The sequence below is a fragment of the Lutra lutra genome, chromosome 17, assembly GCF_902655055.1.
Source record: "Lutra lutra chromosome 17, mLutLut1.2, whole genome shotgun sequence".
Classification (NCBI taxonomy): domain Eukaryota; kingdom Metazoa; phylum Chordata; class Mammalia; order Carnivora; family Mustelidae; genus Lutra; species Lutra lutra.
In genome coordinates, this window is record NC_062294.1 from 59,009,121 (window position 1) to 59,036,653 (window position 27,533).

At 48.8% G+C, this 27,533-nt stretch overlaps 2 protein-coding genes across 3 annotated transcripts; both read left to right on the forward strand.

Annotated features, from left to right (window-relative positions):
• The first annotated feature begins 1,016 nt into the window (after nucleotides 1-1,016).
• LOC125088984 (zinc finger protein 548-like) lies at nucleotides 1,017-27,114 on the forward strand. 2 transcript variants are annotated; one of them, XM_047710684.1, is made up of 3 exons: nucleotides 1,017-1,472; nucleotides 23,297-23,423; nucleotides 25,030-27,114. In XM_047710684.1, exons 1-3 carry the CDS (start codon nucleotides 1,410-1,412, stop codon nucleotides 26,595-26,597), a joined length of 1,758 nt encoding a protein of 585 aa, XP_047566640.1. In that variant the 5' UTR covers nucleotides 1,017-1,409; the 3' UTR covers nucleotides 26,598-27,114. The 2 variants fall into 2 exon arrangements, with proteins under 2 accessions (XP_047566640.1, XP_047566641.1); XM_047710685.1 differs by lacking the exon at nucleotides 1,017-1,472 and adding an exon at nucleotides 21,814-22,684 and having other exon boundaries at nucleotides 23,294-27,114.
• Nucleotides 1,469-6,962, forward strand: LOC125088988 (zinc finger protein 17-like). Its single transcript, XM_047710690.1, is given in 5 exon segments — nucleotides 1,469-1,683; nucleotides 3,604-3,730; nucleotides 4,862-5,176; nucleotides 5,179-5,791; nucleotides 5,793-6,962. Coding segments are annotated over 5 exon segments (1,575 nt in total). The 5' UTR covers nucleotides 1,469-1,650; the 3' UTR covers nucleotides 6,280-6,962.
• Nucleotides 27,115-27,533: the final 419 nt, after the last annotated feature.

The following is a 27,533-nucleotide window of genomic DNA, read 5'->3' on the forward strand; positions in this document are numbered from 1 at the left end:
GAGCAGGAGGCGGGAGATCCTGAGTCTGGTTTTGGACTTGGCGATGCTGAGATACCGCGAATGGAGATACAGTACTCATACACATGAGTACTTGGAGGTAACAGTCTGGAGGACGCGAGGGGCCAGGCTGTCAGGCGAGCGGAGGGTGTGCACTGCGGCAGAGCAGGGCCTGAAGGCAAGATCAAGGAGCGAGTCCTAAGGTGGTTATCGCTGATGGGCTCTGTGGTGTCAGGAGGGCTGAGGCTGAGCGTGTAGGGGATTCAGCATCCTTAATGCTCCGTGAAGGAGCGTACGGGACATAGGTGTTCTGGCCTGTGTCTAGAAAAGCATGCCTGGAGGCTGTAAGTTTGCTGGCCTGGGTGGGGATGGGTGTATGGGCTCTCAGCCCTGCAGGTCAGCTGATCCCTGTGAGACCAAGGAATAGCCATATTTGGGGAGCAAATGGGTCCCAGACAGGGGCACTGTCTTCTCCTCCACCTCTGAGTGTCAGAGGAAGGAAGGAGTGCTCCAGTAAAGGGGTCCTGTGAGCGCCCTTCAGGGGATCACGTGGCAGGTGGGCTTGTTGGCAGAAGGGAAGAGTAGCTGAGCTGCCTGCTCAGACTCTCCCTACAGCTCATTGTGTGTGTGTGCGCGCGCGTGTGCGTGAATGTATGAAACATTTATCGGTTAAGACATCAGGTAACCAGTTGTCATCTATATATGTACACATGAGGAGGCAACTAGAAGTTAATTCCTTCAATAAGGTAAACATCTTAATACTTAATAAAATTGCAAAATTAACTTATCTGTGGTATTTGGCCAACCATAGAATGTTATATATCACATTTTCTGAAAATTTTAAAAAGCAAAAATAGTGCAGACCCATTTTTTTTTTTTAAGATTTTATTTATTTATTTGTCAGAGAGAGAGAGGGAGAGAGAGCAAGCACAGGCAGACAGAATGGCAGGCAGAGGCAGAGGGAGAAGCAGGCTCCCTGATGAGCAAGGAGCCCGATGTGGGACTTGATCCCAGGACGCTGGGATCATGACCTGAGCCGAAGGCAGCTGCTTAACCAACTGAGCCACTCAGGCATCCCCAGACCCTGTTTTTAAAACCCTGTCCCTGTATTTGCACTGACAACATATAGAATTGCTAATCCCATGGATAACAATGGCTGCTGGGTAGTGTGTATTAATCGTATTTAATACTGTTATCAGCTCTGTGAGGTGGGGACCATCGTTAACCCCATTTTTCAGGAAAGGAATTGAGGCTCAGGAGGCTCAATCCCTCTGCAGTCACCCAGCTGGAAGGACGGCACCGAAGTCAGAGGAGCTGAGAGCTTAGTGATCAGACTGAGATCACTGTGCTCCACCGTGGGCAGGGGTGGTCCAGTTCAGTCTGTAGGATCCTACGATGGTTGCACCTTTCTCATGGCCTCCCTCTTCCCACAGGTTCCCATGGCGTTTGCAGAAATGCTTATGGACCCTGTACAGGTGAATGGAGGATGTGACAGACCTTCACGCACCCCAGTTGTCACCCTGGTGGTTTTGCCACTCCCTTATAAAGAATGGTGGTGTCCTGAGATTGTTCACCTGGTCTTCTTCCTCCCTTGGGCCTAAAGTCCCTGTGGTTTCACCAAAGCTCAGGGTTTTGAACTGAGCCCTGGATCCTATGGAGTGTTGCCCATTTCTAGCAACTGACGGGGTGAGATGTGGAAGGGCGTTCTGAGCACAGGTTCCAGATTGCTCAGGTGACGGGGTGAGAGTTGGAATGCCCAGGGAACTGCAAGGCTCTTATGTATGGTGGGAATATGGGGTGGGAGGGGGACTGCTGGGGGTGGGGGCACACAGTTACCAGATCCGCAATCACAACACGGGGTCCTGGGCCTCTGATCTGAAGGAAGTAGGAGCTAGAGAAGGTTTGGAGCAGAGGAGCCTGGTGATACCATCCAGAGCTGAATGGGCTCTGTCTACCCGCAGTGTGGATGAGAGGCTAAGTGAAGGTGGGAATAGTGACCTGGGAGGAAACTCCTTTGACACTGCAGGTGAGTCCTGCTGATGGCTGGACAGGTTCCCATGGGTGGTGGCTGGGGAGGTAGAGGACTGGTGCCTTCTGGACGCTTCTGCACAGTTGCCCACGGTTAGTGATGTGGCTAGTGAGGGCATCTGGGGTGTGAAGGGAGGGGGAGTCAGGGACAGCCCCAAGGCCTTTGGGTTTCTCTGGAAGTTTGGATGTTCTGTCAGTTGAGATGGGGAAGTGAGTAGTCACAGGGCTTTTCAGAGGGAATAGGAGGTCAGGTTTTGTCACTGATGTCACAGATGTTCCGGAGACTCCTGAGTAGGGGTACCCAGTCGGCGAGGGACACACAGTTCTGGAGTTTTGGGGAGGCATTCACGTTGCAGACAGCCACAACACAGTGGCCGGAATGTGGACTGAAGTGTCGCTGTGCCTCAGTTTTCAGAGGGGGGGATCATGAGGTTGCGCAGGTGGAAAGGGGCAGAAGGAGGCCGAGATCTGAATCCTTTTTGGGAGCCTGGGTGGTGGTAGTGGACATCACAAAGGCAGGCGAGAAACCAGAGTGGGGGGCAGGGGTTGTGGGGAGGTGTGCCTCTGAGGGGCGCAGGTGGAGTCTGAAAGGCTCTTGAGGTCAAGGGTAGGAGGTAGGTGTTGAAGCGTCTGCACGAAGGCGGTCAGATGTCGGTGAGCTCAGGGCAGGGCTCATTATCTCTCCTTGGACTCATCAGCGTTGTGGTGACTCTTGGTCAGACCGGATCGTTTCATTCGGGCTGGTAGAGGAGATGAGGTTAAAACGGATTGGCCAGCAGCGTTGCTAGGCCTGCGGTGGGGAGGTCAGTGTGCTGGGCTCCAGGTGTGGGTCAGGTGAACACAGGCTGTTCGTGACTGCCTGCAGGACAGCGTGTGCGGCGGTGACGTAGCCGAGGGCCAAGAGTCTGCGCGGTACTGACGTTAGCTTTGGGAGGCCGAGTGTGACACAGGTGGCAGAGCCAGGCGGGGAGAACCACAAAGGGACCCTAGTGGTCTCTGGCGCTAAGGAACTTGGGTTTCTGGGGCAGGATGGGGCCACGTCGCTGTTGATTCCATTTGCAAACTACTGCCCGGACCCCATGCACACAGCGGCGTGCTGGGCAGCTGTAGCATCCCCTGCAGAGCAGTGGGGCGGGCCTCGGCACTGAGTGGCCCAAGTGGAGGGGCCAGATCCGCAGCTGCAAGAGCAACACGCGGCGGACAAGCACAGGAGTGTCTGACCCAGGTCCTGGGCTGTGGTGCATATGGAGGAGAGATAAGTCCAGCTTTTGTTGTCTGGCAGGCAAGACCTGGGGGACCTGAGCCACATTTACTGAAAGAGCAGAGCGCCCCCCCTTCCTGCAGCCCCAGAGCCTAGGTGGGGCTTTCTGCGCCCTCTGCCACTTGTTCTACCGCATTCTGGACATGGCGATCAGTGGCAGTGATGGGAGGGAAGCCCAGTGCCACCAGACCTTGCATCTCTTCCACATTGGGAAGTTGGGGTGGGGGGCATGGGGGCGATGGAGGTGGGGTGGGGGCTGGTGCTGAAGATCCTGAGCGAGAAGCTGCACGTTGGTTGAACCGTCCGCATTTTGGCAGGGGCTTGTGGTTTTTACAGATGTGGCCATACACTTCTCCCGGGAGGAGTGGGGGCTCCTTGACGAGGCTCAGAGAAGCCTGTACCACAGTGTGATGCTGGAGACCTTGGCACTTTTGTCATCACTAGGTAAGGCCCTCGCACCCACTCCAGTGTCCTGGGCTGGACGCTGGTTTTCCCTTTCCCAGGGGTAGCTCTGTCGTTCCCACACCCACATCACAGTCACTGCTTCCCTCCTGGATTCCCAGCACACATTTATGGGAGCTAGGTCTGGGCCCGGTGCACTTCTGCTCCGAGTTTGTCTGAGAAATCCCAGTGGTCTTGCTCGTCATTGATCCAGTGTTTGGCTTCATTACGTCCTCCTCCTCGCTGATGTTCCTTGGGGCACACCTGTGCCGCAGTTTCAGCCACCAGTGTGGTCTCTATTTGTACAGACCGCTGGTTCTGCAAGACCCTCCTTTGAAGTGGTTTTGGTTTTAGAATGTGGGATGTTATGTGAAGGATCGCTGTGGGGGCATGCTTTCCACTCCCTTTTCCTGTGTTTCACCTGGGTTGGCCCATTCCAGGTCCCACAGAAGTGCTCGTCTTGAAGAAGTTGGGGTGGTGGGCCCTGGGTGCCTGACAGCGTGGCCATTACTCCATCAGTGGCAATAGGACATGGCCCTGGGGCTTGGGGGCTGAGGGCTGGGAATGGGTGTGGTGGGAATGGGCTGGGTTCCCCACTGTATGCTTCCAGGGACAGTGGTCATACCTCATTTCTACCTCTTCTTTCCCACGATCATTTCCAATCCTGCATTTCCCAGTTCTCCTGCTTTTGTGGCTTCCGTCTGTCCTCCTTTCCCTTTGGTCCCTTTGCAGTACACTTGACATATGGCCTATCCTGAGGTATTGTGATGGCCTCACATATCTTTAAATACTCTATGAACACCGGCCACTGTGTTGCAATCACCCATTTCTGCATCTGGACCCAGTCTTGTGTCAGTGCTCAGCGGTCCCCAGCAGCTCCGGCCTGGTTGAAAGTCACCTGCAGAGAAGGGGGTTGGGGAGCCTGCCTCTCCTCCCCACACTTCCTCTCCCTCGTGTCCTTCCCCAGAGTCAGGGCTCTCCCATCACGGGGGCTTGCCAGGCTGAGCTCCGCACCGCAGGCCTTCCTCTCCCTGTCTCGAGTCCTCCTAGCCTGTCAGCAGTCCGTGGCCTCAGTGGGGCCACCTCCTGCCACCAAAGTCAGCTGGCACTTTCCCAGCATTTCTCTGCTTACAGGTTGCTGGCACGGAGCCCAGGACGAGAAGGTCCCTTCAGAGCAAGGTGATTCTGTAGGAGGGTCACAGGTCAGGACTCCAAAGTCAGGCCCACCCACCCAGAAGTCCCAGCCTTGGGAGCCCTGTAGCTTGCTCTGGAAAGACCTTTTGCGCTGGGCTGAGCATGATGGAACACGCCCTGAGCAAGGCCTGCGCACTTATGAGGAAAAGCATTTGCAGCACCAAAAGCAACAAATTAGAGAGAAACTTTCCAGAAGCGGTGAGGGGAGGCCTCCGTTTGTGAAGAACTGCAGAGGTCACGTGACAGAGACAAGCTTTTACACAGGGATGGTGGGAACGCCATCCCAGCCAGCTCCGGCCTTCTCCAGCCACAGGTTCTTCATGTTGTAGGAAAGCCACACTGGGACACAGGAGGTGGAGAGGCCTTTCAGAATGAGCAGAATTATTGTAAGTGCACCCAGTGTGGGAAAACCTTCAGCCGTAAACATATACTTGTGGACTGTGAGAAAAGCCCCAGCAGAAGAAAGCTTTATGAGTGCCGGGAATGTGGGAGGGCCTTCCTCCGAAAGTCCCACCCCCGTCAGCACCTGAAGGGCCATGACGAGGATCGGCTTTATGAGAACCCAGAATGTGGGAGATTCTTCACACAGGTACCTGGCCTCCGTGACCACCAGGGTATTCGCAGCAGGCCGAGGCCTTTTGAGTGCGACCAATGTGGGAAGGGTTTCCTTAGACTTCCCCAACTTGTTGGTCACCAGAAAATCCACACGAGAGAAAGACCTTATGGTTGTAGTGAATGTGGAAAATTTTTTAGGAATCGCTCCACGCTCGTTAGACACCAGAGAGTTCACACTGGTGAAAGGCCACATGAGTGCAGCGAATGTGGGAAAGCTTTCACCCGCAAACATAAACTTGCTGAGCACCAGAAAATCCAGCAGCGAAAAGCCTTATGAGTGCAGTGAATGCGGGAAAGCCTTCAGCCGCAAAGACAAAGTCGTTGAACACCAGAAAATCCACACTGGAGAGAGGCCTTATAAGTGCGGTGAGTGTGGAAAAGCCTTCAGCCGCAAACATAAACTTGCCGAGCACCAGAAAATCCACACTGGAGTGAGGGCTTTTGAGTGCAGAGAATGTGGAAAATTCTTTATGGACAGCTCCTCGCTCATTATTCATCAGAGAGTTCACACTGGAGAAAGGCCTTATGAGTGCAACCAATGTGGGAAATTCTTTAGGTACCACTTCACACTCATTCGACACCAGAGAATGCACGCTGGAGAAAGGCCTTCAGTTGCAGTTCCGCGCTCACTGGACGTCGGGCAGATCACAGTGGAGAAAGGCCTTCTTACTGTAGCAGGTGTGGGAAGTTTCTGTGCTACGACTCCAGTCTCACTGCACAACGGAGAGTTCACACGGATGTGAGAGTCCTTACGAGAACTGCAAATGTGGGGACATCTTCACTCACAGCTCTGGCCTCGTTAAACGCTGTCAAGTTTGCAGCAGCGGAGAAATGCCTTATGAGTGTGGTGGATGTGGGAGAGTCTAGAGATTTATGTCATTTTACACTAATTTGCATTTCTTTAATTTTTCTATATACTTGGAATCCTACAGGCTACTTTTGCACAGCTGCTTTTCATTCTATTTTTGTATAAATGGACTCCTAAAGTGTATCCTCGTACAGCTAATTTGAGAGTTATCCCTCTTGTGTCCATTCCTTTTTATCGCTGAGTGGTCTTCTATTGGCTGTGTATGACACAGTGTGTTTATCTTGCTGACCTACTACCAGAACGGATGTTATACGTAAATACCTGAGAAGGGGGTGTTGCTCACAGCTGAATGTTTAACTTTTAAGAATTAGCCAAATTGGTTTCCAGTGTGAATGTGCCATCTTATACTCCCACCAGCTCTTCATCAGCATTCCATTTGGAACACCTCTTTGTCAACAATAAGTATAGCCGGTCTTTTTTAAGTTAAAATAAGTGTATCATAGTCTTACTTAATCTGCATTTCTATAATAATTTGTGGTACTCCTTTTTTAAGATTTTATTTATTTATTTGACAGAGGTCACAAGCAGGGAGAGAGGCAGGCAGAGAGAGAAAGGGGGAAGCAGGCTCCTCGCTGAGCAGAGAGCCCGATGTGGGGCTCAATCCCAGGATCCTGAGATCATGACCTGAGCCAAAGTCAGAGGCTCAACCCACAGAGCCACCCAGGTGCCCCACGTGATACTATTTTTTATGTGCTTTATTGCTTTTTTGGCAAAGTGTCCAAATTTATTAACTTCTTTATTATCTAATTATTTCAGTAGACAGTTAATTTCAGACCATTTTAGATTTAAAGCAGAATTACTAAGATAGTACAGGGAGTTCTCATTTGCCCCGTACCCAGTTTCCCCGACTGTTAACATGTTCTATCGATACAGTACATTTTATGCAATTGATAAATGAATATTCATACATTATTAGTAACAGAAGTTATGCTTGATTGAGATTTACTTAGTTTTTACCAAAATCCATTTTCTGTTCCGGGGTTCCTTCTAGGATATCACATTGCATTTAGCCTCCATGTCTTCTTAGGTTCCTCATGGTTGTGACAGTTTCCTTTTTAGTAACCTTGACAGTTTGGGTTTTTTTTCAAGATTTATTTTAGGTTGCCTGGGTGGCTCAGTTGGTTAAGCATCTGCCTTTAGCTCAGGTCATGATTCCAGAGTCTTCAGATGGTGTCTGGTGTCAGGCTCCCTGCTCATTGGGAAACCTGCTTCTCACTCTGCCCCTCCCCTCTGCTCATGATCTCTCTCCTGTTTTCTTTCTTTCTCAAATAAATAAGCAAAATTAATTAAAGAAAAAAAGAAGGGACGCCTGAGTGGCTCAGTTGGTTAAGTGACTGCTTTCAGTTCAGGTCATGATCCTAGAGTCCTGGGATTGAGTCCTGCCTGCATTGGGCTCCAGGGAGTCTGCTTCTCCCTCTGACCCTCTCCCCTCATGCTCGCTCTCTCTCTCTCTCTCAAGTAAATAAAATCTTAAAAAAAAAAAAAAGATACATTTTAGAGAGAGAGTTGGGGGAGGGGCAGCTGGAGAGGTAGAGAGAGAATCCCAAACAGACTCCCCACTGAGTGTGAAGCCCAGCAGGGACTCAGTCCTACAACCCTGAGATGACGACCTGAGCGGAAATCAGGAGTCACACGCTCAGCCTACTGCACCAACCAGGTGCCCCTGACAGTTTTTATTAATGTGATAAAAGATATATAACATAACATTTACCCTTTTAGCCGTTTCTCAGTGTACAATTTAAATGACCTTAAGTACATTCACAATATTGTGTTACCATCTCCACTATTTCTAGAACTTTTCATCATTCCAAGGAGGAACTCTGCCCGGTAAACAATCCCTGTTCCTCACCTCATCTCCAGCCTTTGTAATCTGTGTTATACTTTCCACTTCTTCGATTTTCTTACTCTGGGTGCATCATGTCAGTGAAATCATACAATATTTGTCCTTTTGTGTCTGGCTCATTTAAGCACATTTGCAAGGTCCATTAATGTTGTAATAATATATATGAGACTTCCTTTCTAAGACTGAACAATATTTCATTGCATATATTTGCAACTTTTGATTTTCCATTCATCTGTTGATAGATAAACATGAATCGTTCCCCTCTTTGGCGTTTGCCAGAAATACTCTGGCAAAAATGCTCTGAGCATTGATGTGCAAATATCTCAGTCCCTGCATTCACTTTGGGGGAGGGTGGGTACATAAAGAGTTGGCATTGTTCTGGGAGATAAGGATCATATGGTGATTCAAAATTTTCAGGATCCATTGAAGTGTTAGCACCAACATTTTAAGCTTAAATATTTTCTTATGTCCAGTGTCCTTATATTATTCTTGTTTTTCTTTTGCTCTGCTTCTCAAACTTTAGCTTCTATCAGAATCCCATGAACACAGACCACTGGGTTCCACTCCCAAAGGTTCTCATTGAGTAAGAAGTAGGAGAATTCACATTTCTTTTCTTTTTTCTTTTTTTAGATTTTGATTTATTTGTCAAAGAGAGGGAGCACAAGCATGGGGAGTAGCAGACAGAGGGAGAAGCAGGCTCCCCACCAAGCAAGGAGCCCAATGTGGGACTCAATCATGACCTGAGCTAAAGCAGACACTAAAACGACTGAGCCACCCAGGCGTCCCTGAGAATTCACTTTTCCTTTTTTTTGAGATTTTATTTATTTATTTGACAGAGAGAGAGAGAGAGAGGTCACAAGTAGTCAGAGAGGCAGGCACAGAGAGAGGGGGGGAAGCAGGCTCCCTGCCGCGCAGAGAGCCTGATGTGGGGCTTGATCCCAGGACTCCCCGAGATTGTGACCTGAGTCAAAGGCAGAGGCTTAACCCACCGAGCTACCCAGGTGCCCCGAGAATTCATATTTCTAACAAGTTCCCGGTTGGTGGTGGTACTGTGCACCGCGTGAGGACTGCCATCTCATTCTGTTTTGAAAATATTGCACAGGGGCACCTGGGTGGCTCAGTGGGTTAAAGCCTCTGCCTTAGGCTCAGGTCATGATCCCAGGGTCCTGGGATCGAGCCTCACATTGGGCTCTCTGCTCAGCAGGGAGCCTGCCTCCTTCTCTCTCTCTGCCTGCCTCTCTGCCTACTTCTGATCTCTGTCAAATAAAATCTTTTTAAAAAATTTTAAAAAATATTGCACATATTCTATATACTTTCCCTGTTTCCATATATACTCTTCCATAGTCTTTTCATGGCATTGTTTCATTCCTTCAGGATTTACAACTAGGAAAGAAGTTGGTATCTTTCTTAAATACAAATCTTCACAAAATAGCAAAGCAAAATTGCAACTGCCCATCGGAACAATGTGTTACTTAAACTATAACCCCTGGAGGATTTTACTAGTTGCCAAGCACATTTAGATATGGCCTTAAGAAAAACATACTGGCAACAGGTCTTTGGGAAGAAAAAGGATATACGACCGTGAAGCTGGGCAGCTGGGGATGCCCGGCCTGCCCAGGGCGGAACGGCGCCTGCTTCAGGGAAGCTGAGCACCGGGGAACACCGGGGAACGCCGGGTCAGCTCAGGGTAGAACGAAAACTGCCTGCTTCCCTTTTCCGCTGTCACCCCTTTCTCTTCCCAGAAGCGCCTGTTGTTAGCTAGATGAATCCTTTGAATGTGCTTGGTTAACTATAAACTTTATCCTCCTCCTCGCTTTTCCACAAGACAAGTGACTAATGTTTGACCTTCATCGGTCCTTCTGTTGGCTATTGTTTCTATGTAATAAAAGTGAGTCTGTGGAGTTGCTCGTGGCAGCAGTCTTTTCGACGGTTGTCCCCTGCTCCCAATCTCTTGCAGTTGACTTGTTTGTGCCTAATTCTTCTGTTTGCCGACTGGAAGCGGCACAGAATCACCATGAAGCAGTTGCAGTGACTCCCTTGGGTTATTTTCCAGTCCAGTTCTTGTCTAGATATTTCCTAGCACATAATCTTGTATAAGAATATATTTTAGTAAGGCTAAACTAAATTTTTAGGGATTCATGTTAAAATTCAAAAATAGAGCAATTAATTTACTTATGGACCTACCCCCCTCCCAGGCAGTCAGATCCTTCTCAGTGGCGTGGTGAGATGTCACTGACTTTGCTGCTTTTTTGACACTTCTTATCTTCATGTGTAATTTCCCCTGATCTCACCTATTAATGGGTTCTACTGCAGCAAGTAACTTCTCTTTTGGACATAAAATAATACATCAAAATTTGGCTGCTGTGAATAATTACACAAAACTATAAATTGTCTCATGGGATTTGAGGGATTTGATTGGGACTCTCCATTTGACTATAATGTTATAATAAAAAACACCAACAAAAAAGTTTTAGTACTCCCAAAAGTGAGCAAGACTGCATTATGTGTTAGAGCTGTATGAATGTATAAACAACAAAAGTACTTTTAAGTGTAGACAATGACAGAGCAAAGAGTAAGAAAGTGAAATTTAAAGTAAGTCACTCAAATTTAAGTTCAGCTGCATATGAAGTGATTGCCAATAAAACTTTATGAACCATCTGCCTTTACACAAACATCCACCAAGGGATTATTTTAGAATTTTCTTTTTTTTTTTTTAAAGATTTTATTTATTTATTTGACAGAGAGAGATCACAAGTAGACAAGAGGCAGGCAGAGAGAGAGAGAGAGAGGGAAGCAGGCTCCCTGCTGAGCAGAGAGCCTGATGCGGGACTCGATCCCAGGACCCTGAGATCATGACCTGAGCCGAAGGCAGCGGCTTAACCCACTGAGCCACCCAGGCGCCCCATAGAATTTTCTCTTTTTACTCGAATACTTTTTTATAGTGTTTTCAAGGTATATTTTTGCATCGTAAAATTTCTTAGAAACGTTTTAAATAATCATTTTTATAGTGATAAAAATTAATATAAAATTTATTATTTTAATCACTTTTAAGTATTTGGTTCTGTTGCATATTAGAATTATCCAGAAAAACAGCACTAAACTGGTGTATGTCTGTACATATACATTTGTATAGAGAGAGATTTCTTTTAAAAAGATTGGGTGACACGATTATGTCGGCTAAGCAAGTCCAGAATCTTCAGGGTAACCTGGTAGACTGGAGACTCAGGGAAGAATTTCAGTGCAAACCCAAAGCAGTCAGTAGACAAAATTCCTTCTAACTTATGCAAGTTACTGCTTGTCTATTAATGCCTTTCAGTGGATGAAGCCTACCCTCATTACAGGAGGGTAATCTGCTGATTGAAATGTTAATTCAAAAAGCACTTGAAAGAAATATCCAGAATAATATCTGACCAAATATGTGGTTGCCGTGGTCTAGCTTAGTAGACCCACAAAATCAACCATCACATGTGGTATTAAGTATATGGCCGTCCGTCTTCAAAACTTTTTCAGTTTCCCCAACTGAACGTGTTTTTGTATCATTAAACACAATCTTCCCAGCCTCACTTCCCCCAGCCCCACGGAAAGCACCATTCTACTTTGTATCTCTGTTGTCTATGAATTTGACTACTCTAAGAACCTCATATAGGAGAAATCATACGTTTGTCCTTCTATCACTTATTTCATTTAGCATAATAGCTTCATTTTGGACATTTTGACTATGAATATATTGCACAGAAAAATCTTGAATTAAAGCTTATCACTTCTTCATTTTTTATGAGCTATTTTTCTAGACTTGTATCGCCTGGGTTTGATAAAAATTTATAGCTCGGTCCCATTGTTCTAAAGTGGTCTGTTTTTTTCTTGTCAGCTTGCAAGATTTTCTTTATTCTGTGGTAAAGTGCTTTATTTTAATGTGACTAGTTATGGATTATTCTAAGTATTAGTCTCACTAAATTTTCTTATTCATAGTTTCTATGTTCATGTCCCTTATTTTTTAAAAAAAGTTTTTAGATTTTTTAAAGCATCCTCTGAAATGAATTTACAGCATTTTAATTCATAGCTAATTGTATCTATTATGTTATTCATCCCACCTACTCTTTCACATGTTTTGTATTTTATAGTTATTTTGAGTTGAAATCCTCATTACTTATATGACTCTACTGTTGTTCTTTCTAGTTTTTAATAAAACCTATGCATGCTTTATAACTATTTTACTCAAACTATTTTTTAAAGATTTTTTATTTATTTATTTGATAGAGAGAAAGATTACAAGTAGGCAGAGAGGCAGGCAGAAGGAGAGAGGGAAGCAGGCTCCCCGCCGAGCCAGGAGCCTGATGTGGGGCTCCATCCCAGGACCCCAAGATCATGACCTGAGCGGAAGGCAGAGGCCTTAACCCACTGAGCCACCCAGGGGCCCCTACTCAAACTTTTTAAATTTTTACAATAAACTTATAATGCTTTTACTCTTCAGGTACCTAAAATACATCCTAAGAGGTCATGGTCCACTAGGGAGTATCTGTCCAGCCATACGCTGAGGATGGAATTGACTGTCGCTGTGCACTGGAAATAAAACACTCAGACTGAATACGGAGCAGATGTGCAGGACTGCCTCCAGAGGAGAACACAGCTGCATAGGCTTAAACATGGTTTTTATTGAAAATCTTATCAGACAGGGGCGCCTGGGTGGCTCAGTGGGTTAAAGCCTCTGTCTTCCGCTCAGGTCATGATCCTGGAGTCCCGGGATGGAGTTTTGTGTCAGGGTCCCTGCTCAGTGGGGAGTCTGCGTCTCCCTCCTCCCCTCCCCTCCCCTCCCCTCCCATCTATGCTTGCTCTCTCTCTCAAATAATAAAATCTTTTTTTAATTTTTATTTATTTATTTATTTTTAAGATTTTATTTATTTATTTGACAGAGAGAGATCACAAGCAGGCAGAGAGGCAGGTAGAGAGAGAGGAGGAAGCAGGCTCCCTGCTGAGCAGAGAGCCCAACCCGGGGCTCGATCCCAGGACCCTGAGATCATGACCTGAGCCGAAGGCAGCGGCTTAGCCCACTGAGCCACCCAGGCGCCCCTAAAATCTTTTTTTTAAAGTTTACTCTTAAAAATAAACATTAACTACTAACTCACCCATAGGATATGTGCAGTTATTCAGAAAGTACGTATAGAAAGAAGATGGGCCGTAATTACCCCTACCCTCTATAGCCTCGTAAGGGTCATGAGAGCTTTGTGTCAAATAACGTGGCGTACGGCGATTTGAGGCAAAACTGGTGCTGAGGCTTCAGCAAATGCCTTGGACTCACGCCCGGAGGTTCAAAGCATATTTTCTAAAATTAACTCCACAGTTGAGTTCAGGCCTTAGTTTTTGCCCCTTGTGTATGGTTGAAGCTGGCAAGAATAAAGGCCTCCCACCCCAGCCCTGCTGATAGCACCCACTTCCGTCTTCCACTTCCAGACAGAACTTCTTTTTTTTTATTTTCAATTTTTGAAAATCTTAATTCCAGTGTCGTTAACATTCAGTACTAGTTTTGGGTGTACAATATAGCATTTCAACAGTGCAGGCAGAACTTTCTCTGAATTTTAAATATTTGGAAACTGGTGAACATAAATGCAAAAGTCCTCGAAGAAATGCTAGCAAACCACATTCAGCAGCACCTTAAAAGTTTTACACTATGATGAAATCGGCTTTTTCCCTGGGCTACAAGGATGACTCAACTTATGCAAAAGAATAAATGTAATACTCCACATGAAAAGAGGATAAAAATCATGTGGTCATCTCAAATAAATGCAGAAGAGCATTTGACAAATTTCCACATCCTTTTATGATAAAAAGTTGGTAACAAGTAGAGGGGTATACCTTAGCATAATAAAAGGCATATTGAAAAGCACATAGCTAACATCATACTCAACGTTGAAAAGCCAAAATCTTTTCCTCTAAGATATGAACAAGGGTGCCCATTCTCTCCACTTTCATTCAACATAGTACTGGAAGTCCTAGCCAGAGCAACTGGGTGAGAAAAAGAATTGAAAGTCCTCCAAAATGGAAAGGGAGAAGTAATGTCTGTCTGCAGAGGAACTGATCTTACATCTTGAAAACATGAAAGGCTGTACGAAAACAAACTGTAAAAACTAGTAAATAAAAAAAAAAATTAGTCGATTCAGTAAAGTTTCAGAATACAAAATCAATACACAAAAATCAGTTTTGCATTTCTAGACACTAACTATCTGGAAAAGACATTAATAAAACAATCTGCTTGACAATAGTGACAAAAAGAACAGTTCAGAATACATGTAATGAAAGAAGTGAAAGATCTGAACACTTAAAGCTATAGAACATTGATGAAAAAAATCAAAGATACAAATAAATGTGAAGATATTCCATGTTCATTGATTAGAAGAATTAATAATGTTAAAATGTCCATTCTACCCAAAATAATCTACAGATATTTGAATGCAATCCCTGTCAAAATTCCAATGACACTTTTCACAGAAACAGAAAAAAATCTAAAATTTATATGGAACCACAAAAGACACTGAATAGCTCAATCTTGAACAAGAGGAACAAAGCTGGAGGTATCAAACTTTCTGTCTTCAGGCTACACTACAAAGTTGTACTAATGAAACCAGTACAGTACTGGCATCAAAACAGACACAAAGACCAATGGAAAAAAAGAGAGAGCTTGGAAATAAACCCACACATATAAAGGCAGCTAATTTTTGACAAAGGAATCAGGAATATACAATGGGGGAAAGGATAGTCTCTTTAATACATGGTGTTGGAAAAACTGGATATCCACATGCAAAAGAATTAAATTGGACCCGTATCTTACACCATAGACAAAATCAACTAAAGGTGAATTAAAGGGGGCACCTGGGTGGCTCAGTTGGTTAAGCGACTGCCTTCAATTGAAGTCATGATCCTGGAGTCCTGGGATCAAGTCCCACATTGGGATCCCTGCTTGGTGGGGAGTCTGCTTCTCCCTCTGATCTCTTCCCTCTCATGCTCTCTTTCTCTCTCATTCATTCTCTCCCCACCAAATAAATAAAATCTTCTTAAAAAAAGATGAATTAAAGACTTAGACATTAGACCTGAAACAGTAAAGCTAGAAGAAAACATAAAGGGAAAGCTCCCTGACATTGGTATTGAAAAGAATTTTTAATTAACATCAAAGCACAGGAAACGGGTGGGACTACATCAAACTAAAAAGTTTCTGCACAGCAAAGTAAACAACAAAATGAGAAGGCAAGGAGTTTATGCTCTTTTCATGTGTACTGAATAGCAAATGCCAAAATGCACGTGTCAGTTTATGGTGAGTGTTCTGAAGAGTTGGCTTTACCCTTCCAAAGGTATTTGGGTGGTATGCAATTGTTCACTCAATATTGAAAATGATGAGTAGTCAAGTTCACATTTCTCTCAGGAGTTTTCCCAAGTGTAGTCTAAAAGCAGCTCCTGGGGGCACCTGGGTGGTTCAGTGGATTAAAGCCTCTGCCTTTGGCTCAGGTCATGATCCCAGAGTCCTGGGATCGAGCCCCAATGAGCTCTTTACTTAGCAGGCAGCCTGCTTCCTCCTCTCTCTTTTTATGCCTGCCTCTCTACCTACTTGTGATCTCTCTTTGTCAAATAAATAAATAAAAATTTAAAAAAATAATAAAAAATAAAACCAGCTCCTGTATGCAGAGGGTAGGGAGAGACCAAAGAAAGAGGCCAGTCCAGATTGGTAGGTGGCTGTTTTAATAAGCAAAGGGAACGTAGTATGAGGCTTGTCTGGGGCAGCAACGAGACGAATGGACCCCTGCACCGCGTGTCAAATCTGAGAAGTTTATGAAGAGGCCTTAACTGGGTTCAGTCACATACATTGTGCAGGTGTTCTCAACACCACATCATGATCTCAAGGCTGTCTCCTTAGAGCAGTCTCTGGGAGGGAGAAAGACGAGCAGGACTCACATTCCAAGGACGGCGAAGGGGTGAGGAGCCTTGGAGTGCCCGGGGTCTAGCTCACAGGTCAACTGGTGGTCATATCTTTTTGGTGACGTTTTCCAACAGATAAAAACCAGTATATACTAACAGTTAAACATGAGAAATGTCAGATTTCCTTTAACAGCAAAGAAAATGATTAAAATAACATTTTGTATTACCTAACTGAAACTTTATGCCTCTTGATTAGTAACTTCTCATTTCCCCCTCCCTCTAGCTCCTGATCACCATCATTCCACTCTATATGAATTTGACTAGATTCCTCCTCACCTAAGTGGAGTCATGCAATACTCGTCTTTATACTGTGTCTGGCTTATTTCACTTGGCATCATCTCCTCAGGGTCTATCATGTTGTCACGTATTGCAAAACTTTCTTCTTAAAAACTGAGTAATATTTTGTTATTTGTGTATATTGTGTTTTCATCATCCATTCACCTGTTGGCGGGCATTCAGTTTGTCTCCACATCTTAGCTATCATGAATCTTGTCGCAGTGGACATGGACTTGCTAATATCTCTTCCAGGTCCTTTTGTGTGTGTACCTGGAAATGGAATTACTACATCGTGTGGCAGTTCTGTTTCCAGTTTTGTTTTTTTTTTTTTTGTTTGTTTCCAGTTTTTTTGAGGAACGTCCATGTTGTACTCCATAGCCCTCTACGATTTTGCATTCCCACCGACAGTGTGAAAGGGGTCCAGTTTCTCACATCATTGGCAAGACTCGTGTTCTGCTTTTTGGATAATAGTTGTCCTGTTGGGTGTGAGGTGATGTCTCATTGTGGTCTTGATTTGCACTTCCCTGATGATTAGGGACCATGAGCATTTTCTCATATACCTGTTGGCCATTTGTGTGTCTTTGGAGAGACTTCTGTTCTCTGGGTGTTGAGTTTGATCAGTTCTTTTTTCTTTTTTTTTTTTTTTTTTAAGATTTTATTTATTTGTCAGAGAGAGAGAGAGAGCGCGCGCTCAGAAGCAGGGCAAGGGGCAGGCAGAGAGAGAGGGAGAAGCAGGCTCCCCGCTGAGCATGGAGCCGGATGCGGGGCTCGATTCCAGGACCCCGGGATCATGACCTGAGCCGAAGGCAGCCGCTTAATGACTAAGCCTCCCAGGCACCCTAGATTTCCAGTCCTTGGAGGAATTGACAGCTCGGCTATGGAGTCGTGGCATTTGAGGAAACAGTACTCGCGGGGTTCAGACAGTCACTGAGTGGTTCTGCGTGCAGGAAGGACGTTTTCCGGGAATCAGAAGCACAGCGTCACCCTTAACACCTCCTTCGGCCGGTCGTCCCGCCCCCGTCTCCCCTCCACAGCTCCGTCAGAAGCCTTTTCTTCCCGTCCTGGTCCAAACAGACCGCTGGTTAAAACGGACTCCAGAGATTGTATTTGAAAAGCGACAGGGTCGCAGACTGCTGTGAGTGGACGTGGTGCCGGGATAGGGTGCGTCCCTTCGGACGTGTGGCCTTGGGGCGCTTCCCGTGCTTCTTAGCATACGAAGCAACGGCGCCCCGACCGGTCTGTGACTTCCTAGGGAAGCCTGCGCTCCAAGAAATCCTGTAGGTCCCCTTTAAGAGCGGATGAGACCCCGCCCCGTTAGGGGCCACGGGACTCCATTTCCCAGAGCCCCTGACGAGGTCTCCAACTATTAATCCGCGACAGTAGGAGAGGGGGCCTTGGGCTAAGAGTGGAACGTGACGACGGTAGCGGAAACTACGATACCCAGAAGTCTGCGGGGCGCGGCGGCGGCGGCGACTGAGCCAATGAAGCCTTAAGAGAGCGACGCCTGCATGCGTGCGCGCCGAGGGGCGGGACTTCCGGCGTTCCCGCTCCGCGTCAGTTGCTTGCTCTAGGGTTCGAGGATTCAAGGCTTCCAAGGCGTTTGGCGGTTGCGGAGGTGACGGGGCGGGAGAACGAGGGCAGCGGCGTCGTTCCCGCCGCAGAGGCCGCTACGAGGCTCTCCCGTCTCCGCCCGGACGCCCGCCGCTCCTCGCCCCGCTCTTCCCGCCGTTCGTTGGCGGAGGCCGCGCCGATGAAGCCAGCTCAGGTGGGTGCTGCGACCCCCGGGCCCGCAGCCGCCCGCCCCGAGCGCTGCAGCCGGATGGAGGGGCGCCGCGCAGCTCCCCGCAGCCGGGCCGGCAGGGCGGGAGCAGAGGGAGCCCCGGCGTGCGGTCCCGGCTCCGTCGGTGCGGTGGGGCGTGGCGGGGGAGGGCCCGGCAGGTGCTCCTGAGTCGGGGCCGGGGTCCGGGGGAAGGCGGGCCTCTCGCGGGTGCGGGGAGCGGAGGGCGAGGCGGAGTGCCGCCTGCAGTGGCGGCGTGGGCAGCCGGGTCAGCTGAAAGTCGGAAGGGGCGGGGATGGGAGAGGGCCCTGCGCAGAGTCACAAGTTTAAGGCTGGGGAGCGCAGGATGGGGACCGGAGCGGAGACAGCGGAGGACACACTGTAGCTCCCCGCCCCCGGGGGCAGTTCTGATGGCGGCTGGGCCAGGGCGGCGGCGGCGGCGGCGGCGGTTGGAGATGCGATGAGATCCTGCGTGGAGTCCACAACGGAACCCACGGCGTTTCGGGCCGCATCACACACACCTGTGAGCAGAGCTAGCGAGGGAAGGGCCATATCCAGGCTTCTTGGCCTGAACATCTAAAGGGTGGAGGCGGGGGAGCGAGCCCAGGGAGCAGGAGGCGGGAGATCCTGAGTTTGGTTTTGGACGCGCGGATGCTAGGATACCGCGGATGGAGATACTCATGAGTACTTGCAGGTAATGGTCTGGAGAACAGGCGGGGTTGTCCTGTCAAGGGTGCAGAGGGCGTGCACTGCGGCAGAGCAGGGCCTGAAGGCAAGATCAAGGAGCGAGACCTAAGGTGATTCTAGATGGTGAGGGAGGCAGAGGCTGAGAGTTGGTGGGCAGGGCATGGGAGGCGGTTGTCCGCATCCCTGACGCTTCCTTGAAAAAAGAGCGGATGTGCTGTAGGAGAGGTCTGTCCCTGTGTCTTTAGGAAGGGAGGTGTTGGGTTGAGGAACTTCCCTCCGGTGGAGCTGGTGTTACGTGCTAGTGTTGACTGTCTGCTTGCGGCTCAGCTGACCCTCAGGACCACTCCCAGTGGAACAAAGGAAAGGTCAGCAAGGCTGATGGAGCCTCAGGGTCCCAGACAGGGGACTGCTTCCTCACCTCTCAGGGCAAGACGGATGAGCTACTGTCCAGTCAAGGGCCTCCAACAAGCTCCCTGAGGGTTATGTAACAGGCAGGTCTTGTTGCTGTATGGACTATGAGCTTGTCTGTCTGCTCAGCCTTTTCCTACAACTCGTTACCTTAAAAACGTGTAAGAAAGTGCATTGACTTAAGTACTCATTAGTCAATATTCTTTTAAATATGTACGTCGAGGTAGAAACCTATTCTGCAAGTTAAATTTATACAAACACTTCATAATTGATTTGATATTAAGTTACCTGTTGTTTACAGTGTAAAGTTTTATGTATAATATCTTCTGAAATCTTAGAAAGTGGTAAAAATGAAGACCTCAAGGGCGCCTGGGTGGCTCAGTGGGTTAAATCCTCTGCCTTCGGCTCAGGTCATGATCCCAGGGTCCTGGGATCGAGCCCCACATCGGGCTCTCTGCTCTGCAGGACCCTGCTTCCTCCTCTCTCTCTCTGCCTGCCTCTCTGCCTACTTGTGATCTCGGTCTGTCAAATAAATAAATAAAATCTTAAAAAAAAAATGAAGACCTCAAATTTCAAAACCCTAGTACTTCATTTGCACTGAAAATGTATACAGAAGTGTTGATCCTCTGGACGGGAACAGTCGTCACCCGCCTGATAAGAGGCAGCCGTTTTCTGGAGGAGCTGGACTTGGGCCACCAGGCTGAGATCACTCTGCTCCAGGGCAGGGCAGGAGGAGTGGTGGTCCAGCTCAGTTCATGACATCCTTCCATGGTTACTCATTTCTCATGATCTCCCTCCTCTCATAGGATCCAGCAGTGGTGGCAGAAATGCTTATGGACCCTGTGCAGGTGAGTTGGGGGGGGGGGTCCCTCCTTTCAGCCATCCTGGTTGTCACCGATATATGTACCCTCAGAGAGTGGTAGTGTCCTGAAGCTTCTCTTACCCTTCTCACTCTCTTAAGTCTGAGGACCATGTGCTTTCCCCGAGCCCAGGATCGTGTATTTAGATTACATGCAGAGCAGTTCCCATTTCTAACCAGTGATGTAAGATGCGGCACTCAACCCTGGCAGCAGGATTCAGAATGTTCACACGCTTGGAGGTGAGACTTAGCTGGGATGTTCAGGAAACCGCAGGTCTCTTTTATAGCTGGTGTGAATGGGGAGCCAGGTTGGGCTTGGCTAGGGGTGCACAGGTGTCAGACCTTGAGTGACAGCTGGGGCGCTGGACCTCTAATCTGTGGTTGCTGGGAGGTAGGGAAGGTTTGAAACAGAAGAGGAAGGTGTTGTGTCAGAGATTTTAACAAATTCCCTTTGGCTGCAGAGGGGAAGACAGACGGGCGGGGTGGGGGTTGTAAGTGAAATGCTGCGGCAGTCCAGGTGAGCGTTGTGGCGGCGGCTGCCCAGGACCTGTGGCCGTGCATGTAGAGGAGCCGTTGGTGTCTGAATGTGTGTTAAACAGTGCTGCTCATATTTTGGGATGTGGAGACTCAGGGAGATGAGGAAGCGGGCTAGCAGGAAGAGTCAGGGATGCCCGCAGCTTTTGGCCTTGTTAGGAAGGATGGATGCTTGAACTAAAACGGAGGAAGTCCATGGTATGAGGAATTTGCAGGGGGAACGTGAAGAGTCAGTTTCTGTCTGTCACAGAAATCCCAGAGAGTCCAAGGAGAGGTGTCAGGTAGGTGGTTTATTTTTTTTTTTTTTAAAGATTATATTTATTTGAGAGAGAGTGAGCATGTGGAGGGGGTAGGGAGAAGCTGACTCCGCACCAAGCAGGGACCCCAACACGGGGCTCCATCCTAGGACCCTGGGATCATATCCTGAGCTGAAGGCAGATGCTTAACTGAATGAATCCCCCTGGTGCCCCTCAAGTAGGCACCTGAACACAGAGTCCTGGTGTTCGGGGGATAGAGTCAAGCTGGGGACAACCACAGCACGGTGGCTGGGGTGTGGGCTGGGTGGAAGCTGTGGGTCAGATTGAGGAGGCAGCATCTGTAGGTTATGGGGGTGACGCCATTTGAAGAGCATGAGTGAGAATGAGGGGCCTGAGTACTGGGGTTTTTTGTTTGTTTGTTTTTAAAAGATTGATTGGGGGCGCCTGAGTGGCTCAGTGGGCTAAAGCCTCTGCCTTCGGCTCAGGTCATGATCTCAGGGTCCTGGGATCAAGCCCTGCATCGGGCTCTTTGCTCAGCGGGGAGCCTGCTTCCCCCTCTCGCTCTGCCTGCCTCTCTGCATACTTGTGATCTCTCTGTCGAATAAATAAATAAAATCTTAAAAAAAAAAAAAAAAGATTGATTGATTTGTTTGAGAGAGAGTGCTTGAGTGCAGGGAGGGGCAGAGGGAGAGAGAGAACCCCAGACCGACTCCCTACTGAGTGCAGAGCCCAGCGGGGGCCTCCATCCCATGACCCATGAGATCATGACCTGAGCTGAAACCCAAGAGTCAGATGCTTAACTGACTGAGCCACTCAGCCGCCGTGTCTTCATTGGGCACCTGGGTGGTGGGGGGCATCACAAAGCTGAGGAAGCTGCGTGCGTGCGTGCGCGTGTGTGTGTGCGCGCGCGCAAGAGACAGAGAGGGACACGGGGAGAGAGAGAGAGACAGTGGGTATAGGAGTGAGTGTCTTCTGAGACCGGACTGCACCTGCACAGATGTTGCGGGGGAAGCTGGCCAGCCTGACGCAGTGCTGGACCTCGTGTGGAGTGGGCGTGGGGAGGTGCGGGTGCCTGGCCTTCAGATGAGGAGAAGGGAAGGTTCTGACTGCTTAGGGGACAGCTGGTGTGATACAGAAGTGGGGAAGGGCTGAGAGTGTGTGATGTCCTCACACGGGCAGGTGGCTGGTGGTGATGCCGGAAGCCAGGCCTGATAGGGAGACATTCAAACCAGGCTTGGAGCTGGACCTGGTGCTGGGGGCCTTGGGGACTTCCTGTGTTCAGGGGCAGGGCCGGGGCTGAATCAGATCCCGGATGTATTTGCCTATTAGGTCGTGAAGGAGATGCCAGTGGTGTGGGCCGGGGGTGTCTGGAGTTGTCACTGTGGAGGAGTCAGGGTTGTGTAGAGGGGCTGAGTCCAACAACCAACATGCAGGTGAGGCAGAATGTGAGTGGTTGGCTCGGGGTGCTCAAGGGAGAGGGACAAGTCTAAGTTTGACTTGAGCGTCTGAGTCTCACCTCTCAGACAAGACTGGGGGGACCCCAGGGCAACTGGCTGTCAGGCCCATGACCTAGATGATGTTCTCCTGCCCCTTCGCTCCTCATGTCTTACACCACCTTCTGGACTCACTGGTCAGTGGGAATGAGGCGAGAGCAGGCACCAGTGCCACCAGCAGCTGGTAACTCTTCCATACTGGGAAGTCAGGGAGGAGGATGAGCGGCGGGGGGGGGGGGATGTGTGCGGGAAGGACATAAGGGCCTGGCGAGAGAAGTGTATCCCATACTTGCACCCACGGGAGTTTAATTTATGGAGGTGGGTGAGTGATGACATGGAGAGACCAATGATACTGAAAGGAGGTTCTTATTCTGTTTCTCAGGGGGGTGGGAGCACATCGGGTACAGGGCCACATGGCCAAACGCCCGGCTTGGTTAGGAGGCATATATGCCAGCAGAGGGACGCCTAAGGCCAGAGCCTTTATTGAGCTTTCTGGGAGAAATGCCGGAAGACTGGGGTGAGCAGCTTGGTGATGACTATTTGTATAATTTCCCTGTACCTGGGGTGGAAGGGGCATCCCTGGCTGTCTGGTACCCATCCTGCTTGATTTCGGGCAAGGCAAGTGTGGCTTGGTGTACGAGTTCAGTGTGGGCTACGAGTTGCAAGGGAGATGGAGAAGCACATCTGGCTGTTCGTTTAGCGCGTGATTAGCGGATGGTGAATACTAACTAGAGAATGCACGAGGCACAGTTCACACAGGAAGCTGCTTGTGAACCAGATGTTCCAACTTCAGCAGTGCCGTGTGGTCTTGGAGGACGTGGCCATCTGTTTCTCCCAGGAAGAGTGGGGCCTCCTTGATGAAGCTCAGCGATTTCTGTACCACACCGTGATGCTGGAGACCTGCGCACTTCTGTCCTCCGTGGGTAAGGCCCGCACCGCCCCCGCCACGTCCCGGACTGGGCTCTGCTCTTCCGCTTTGGTGGAGGGGCAGTTCTGCCTTTCCACAACGAGACTGTGGGTAATACTTGCTGTCGTGGTTTCCCGGCATCTGTGTCACTGGTGCCAGACCTGGGCCGTGCGCCCTGCACCCACTCTCCCGATGCAGTCCCGTCCCTGCTGCTTGGAGCACTTGCAAGATCGGGCTCAGAAGTCAGAGATGTTCAAGTTTGTCTCGGAGATCCCTCAGACCCCTTGTCTTTGGTTGGGTCACCTTGTCTAGATGCATGGAACTATGATGCCCCAGGCTTTCCCCCTTCCTCTTGCTGACATTTCTTGGGTCCTCCCTGTGCCAGAAATTTCAGGCACCAACCTAATTACTAATTTGGGGGCACACTGGGTTGTTTCTCTAGCCTCTCCTGTGAAGTTCTTGTAATTTTAAGATGTTGGATATCCTGTGTTGGATTGCTCGGGGTGCACGCTGGCCTTGCCTTTTCCTTTCTTTCATCTAGGACTGGCCTGTCTCAGGTGTCACATCAGTAGTACCTACCATGTGGACATTACTGTGTCAGTGGCAAGAGACACTCAAAAGTATGTGGCCCTGGTGCGAGGGAGCAGTGGAAGGGTGTGTCAGAGTTGGGGACCTGTCCTTTGCTTACCACTGATTGATGCCAATGTCGGGGGCCACATCTCATTTCCCCCTTTCCTTCTCCACTTTCGTGTCTGAATTTGAATCCTCCTTCCAGCACAATCCCAACACCTGCAGGCCTTGGCCCCTGACTGTGTCACTGTTCCCTGGGCGAGGCTTGCCAACGTCTGAGCTCTACTGAGGATATGGCGTGGTCCACACATACCCTTAAGTAGTTCTGGAGTTGCAGTGTGTCCATGTGGTTCGTTATTTTCTAGGTCTGTTTAGTTTTCTGCACCAGGCTCACCGGTCACCAGCAGCTATGGCCCTTGGCACAGCAGAGACTCAAAAACCCCGTCTCCTCCCCCCACGGCACCTGCTCTGTCTTGAGTGTTTGTGTGCCATCCACCACCAGTGCATGTGTTGCAACCTCATTCCTGGTGTGATGGTGCTGGGAGACGGCGCCTTCGAGGCGTGCTTAGGTCATGAAGGCAGAGCTCCCACAAATGGGGTTAGTGCTCTTCTAAAGGAGACTCCACAGAGCCCTGTAGCCCCTTCTGCTGGGTGAGGACATGGTGAGAAGTTGGCAGCCTGGAAGAGGGCCCTCATCTGACCGTGCTGGCACCCTGATCTTGGAATTCCAGCCTCCAGGACTGCGAGAAATAAATTTCTGCCGTTTGTAAGCCTCCCAGTCTGTGGGATTTTGTTGTGTCAACCCAGATGGACTAAGACAGGACCCTCCCTCGTGTCCTTCCCCAGAGTCAGGGCAGAGTCTTCCCCAGAGTCACGGGGGCTTGCCAGGCTGAGCTCTGCACCAGAGGCCTTCATTTCCCTGTCTCGAGCCCCCCTCGCCCATCAGCGGTCCCATGGCCTTGTCCGTGGGTGTGTCTGACACATATTCCCCATGGGGCCGCCACCTCCCACCAAAGTCAGGGGGCAATTTACCAGCATTTCTCTGCTTACAGGTTGCTGGCACGGAGCCCAGGACGAGGAGTCCCCTTCAGAGCAAGGTGATTCTGTAGGAGGGTCACAGGTCAGGACTTTAAAACCAGGCCCACCCAACCAGAAGTCCCAGCCCTGGGAGATGTGTGGCCCACTCTGGAAAGACCTTTTGCGCTTGGCTGAGCATGATGGAATGAACCCTGACCAAGAGCCATCTGTTCGTGGGGCAGACCTGCACCGGCACCAAAAGGAGCAGATTGAAGACAGATTTTCCAGAAGGGATGAGGGGAGTCCTTCCTTTCCAGTGAACGACAGCGTTTGCGTGGCAGAGAGTAGCTTCACATGCAGCAAAGGCAGGGAGGACTTCCCAGCCAGCACAGGCCTTCTCCAGCACCTGGCCCTTCACCATGAGCTGAAACCAGACAGGGACACTGAGCATGGGGAGACCTTTGAAGCTGGACAAAATGATTACAAGTGCACTCAGTGTGAGAAAGCCTTCAGCCAAAAACAGATCCTTGCTGAGCACCAGAAAATCCACACTGGAGTAAGACCTTACAAATGCAGCAAATGTGGGATGGCCTTCGTTAGAAAATTTCACCTTGTTCAGCACCAGAAAATTCATACTGGAGAAAGGCCTTTTAAGTGCACTGAATGTGGGAAATTCTTTAGGTACAACTCCACACTCGTTAGTCACCAGAGAGTTCACAATGGATTAAGCCGTTACGAGTGTAGCAAATGTGGGGAGTTCTTTAAGTACAATGCCAACTTCATGAAACATCAGAGAATCCACGACGGAGAAAGGCCTTACGAATGCAGAGAATGTGGGAAATTCTTTAGGTACAACTATCGATTGATACGACACGAGAGAGTTCATACTGGAGAAAGGCCTTATGAATGCAGCGAATGTGGGAAATTTTTCAGGTACAGCTCCACATTCATTAGACACCAGAGAGTTCACACTGCAGAAAAGCCTTATGAGTGCAGTGAATGTGGAAAATTCTTTAGGTACAATTCCACACTCATTAAACATCAGAGAGTTCACACTGGAGAAAGGCCTTATGAGTGCAGCGAGTGTGGGAAGTTCTTTAGGTACACCTCCACACTCATTAGACATCAGAGAGTTCACACTGGCGAAAGGCCCTATGAGTGCAGCTTATGTGGCGAATTCTTTAGGTACAAGTCCAAGCTCATTAAGCATTGGCAGAGTCACACTGGAGAGAGGCCTTATGAGTGCAGCGAATGTGGGAAATCCTTTAGGTATCACTGCAGACTCATTAGGCATAAGAGAGTTCACACCGGAGAAAGGCCTTATGAGTGCAGTGTCTGCGGGAAATTCTTCCGGTATAACTCCAACCTTATTAAACATTGGAGAAATCACACTGGAGAGAGGCCTTACGAGTGCAGTGAATGTGGGAAAGCCTTTAGCCACAAGCATATACTTGTTGAGCATCAGAAAATCCACACTGGGGAAAGGCCCTATGAGTGCAGCAAATGTCAGAAGGCCTTCATTAGAAAGTCCCACCTCGTTCATCACCAGAAAATCCACAGTGAAAACAGGTCTGTGAGTACCATAAATATGGGGAAATCTTGAGATACAACTTGAAGCCACTGACTAGAGAATTCCATTGGCAAAGAAACTCAGGAGTGCAGAGAAGAGGGTGAAGCTTTAGGCACTGCTCTAAACTCAGTACCCGGAGGAGCACCTTACGAGGACAGCAGATGTGCAGCATGGTTTTGGTACAACTGGCCACTCATTAGGCATCAAGAGGTCACGGGAGGAAGGCCTTCTGAGGGCCGTCAGTGCGCAGCCTTAGCACAATTCCAGCCTCATTACACATCAGAGAATTCACGATGGAAAAAGACCCTATTTGTGCAGCAGATAGAGGCCTTTGTTCATCTCAAACTCCAACCTTGTTCTGCACCAAGAAGTTCACACCACGCCAGAGAGCATTGCAGAGGGGGAAAGACTTCAGCCAAATACCTGCTCTGACCTGTCCCTGGGACCTACTGAAAGACACTTCTTCATTTCACATTTATGTTGGGGCAAAGTGCATGTAGCAGTTTACCCTGTCTTTGAGTCACACAGTTTAATAGTTTCAAAAATTCACATATTTTTTTTAAAGATTTTTATTTATTTATTTGATAGAGATTACAAGCAGGCAGAGAGGCACGCAGAGAGAGAGAAAGAGAGAGGAAGGGAAACAGGCTCCCTGCCGAGCAGAAAGCCCAATGCGGGGCTCGATCCCAAGACTCCGGGATCATGACCTGAGCCGAAGGCAGAGGCTTTAACCCACTGAGCCACCCAGGCGCCCCTCAAAAATTCACATATTTATGCAACTAATTTCCAGAATTCCTTTCATCTGGCAAAACTGAAGCTGTACCCATGGAACAGCTCCTCCTGCCCCCTCCTGACTACCCCCGGCAGCTGTGGTTTTACACCTGGTCTTTGTGAATTTGACTGCTCCAGATACCATATGTGAGTGGAATCAGACAGTATTGGTCTTTTTGAGACTGGCTTGTTTTTCTT

Bases quoted from the DNA above. Each gene is read 5' to 3' on its own strand.
- LOC125088984 (XM_047710684.1), top strand. From the start codon at position 1,410: ATGGCCTCCCTCTTCCCACAGGTTCCCATGGCGTTTGCAGAAATGCTT. The intron at 1,473-23,296 runs GTGAATGGAGGA...CAACTTCAGCAG, and splicing joins TGCTTATGGACCCTGTACAG to TGCCGTGTGGTCTTGGAGGA. The intron at 23,424-25,029 runs GTAAGGCCCGCA...CTCTGCTTACAG, and splicing joins CGCACTTCTGTCCTCCGTGG to GTTGCTGGCACGGAGCCCAG.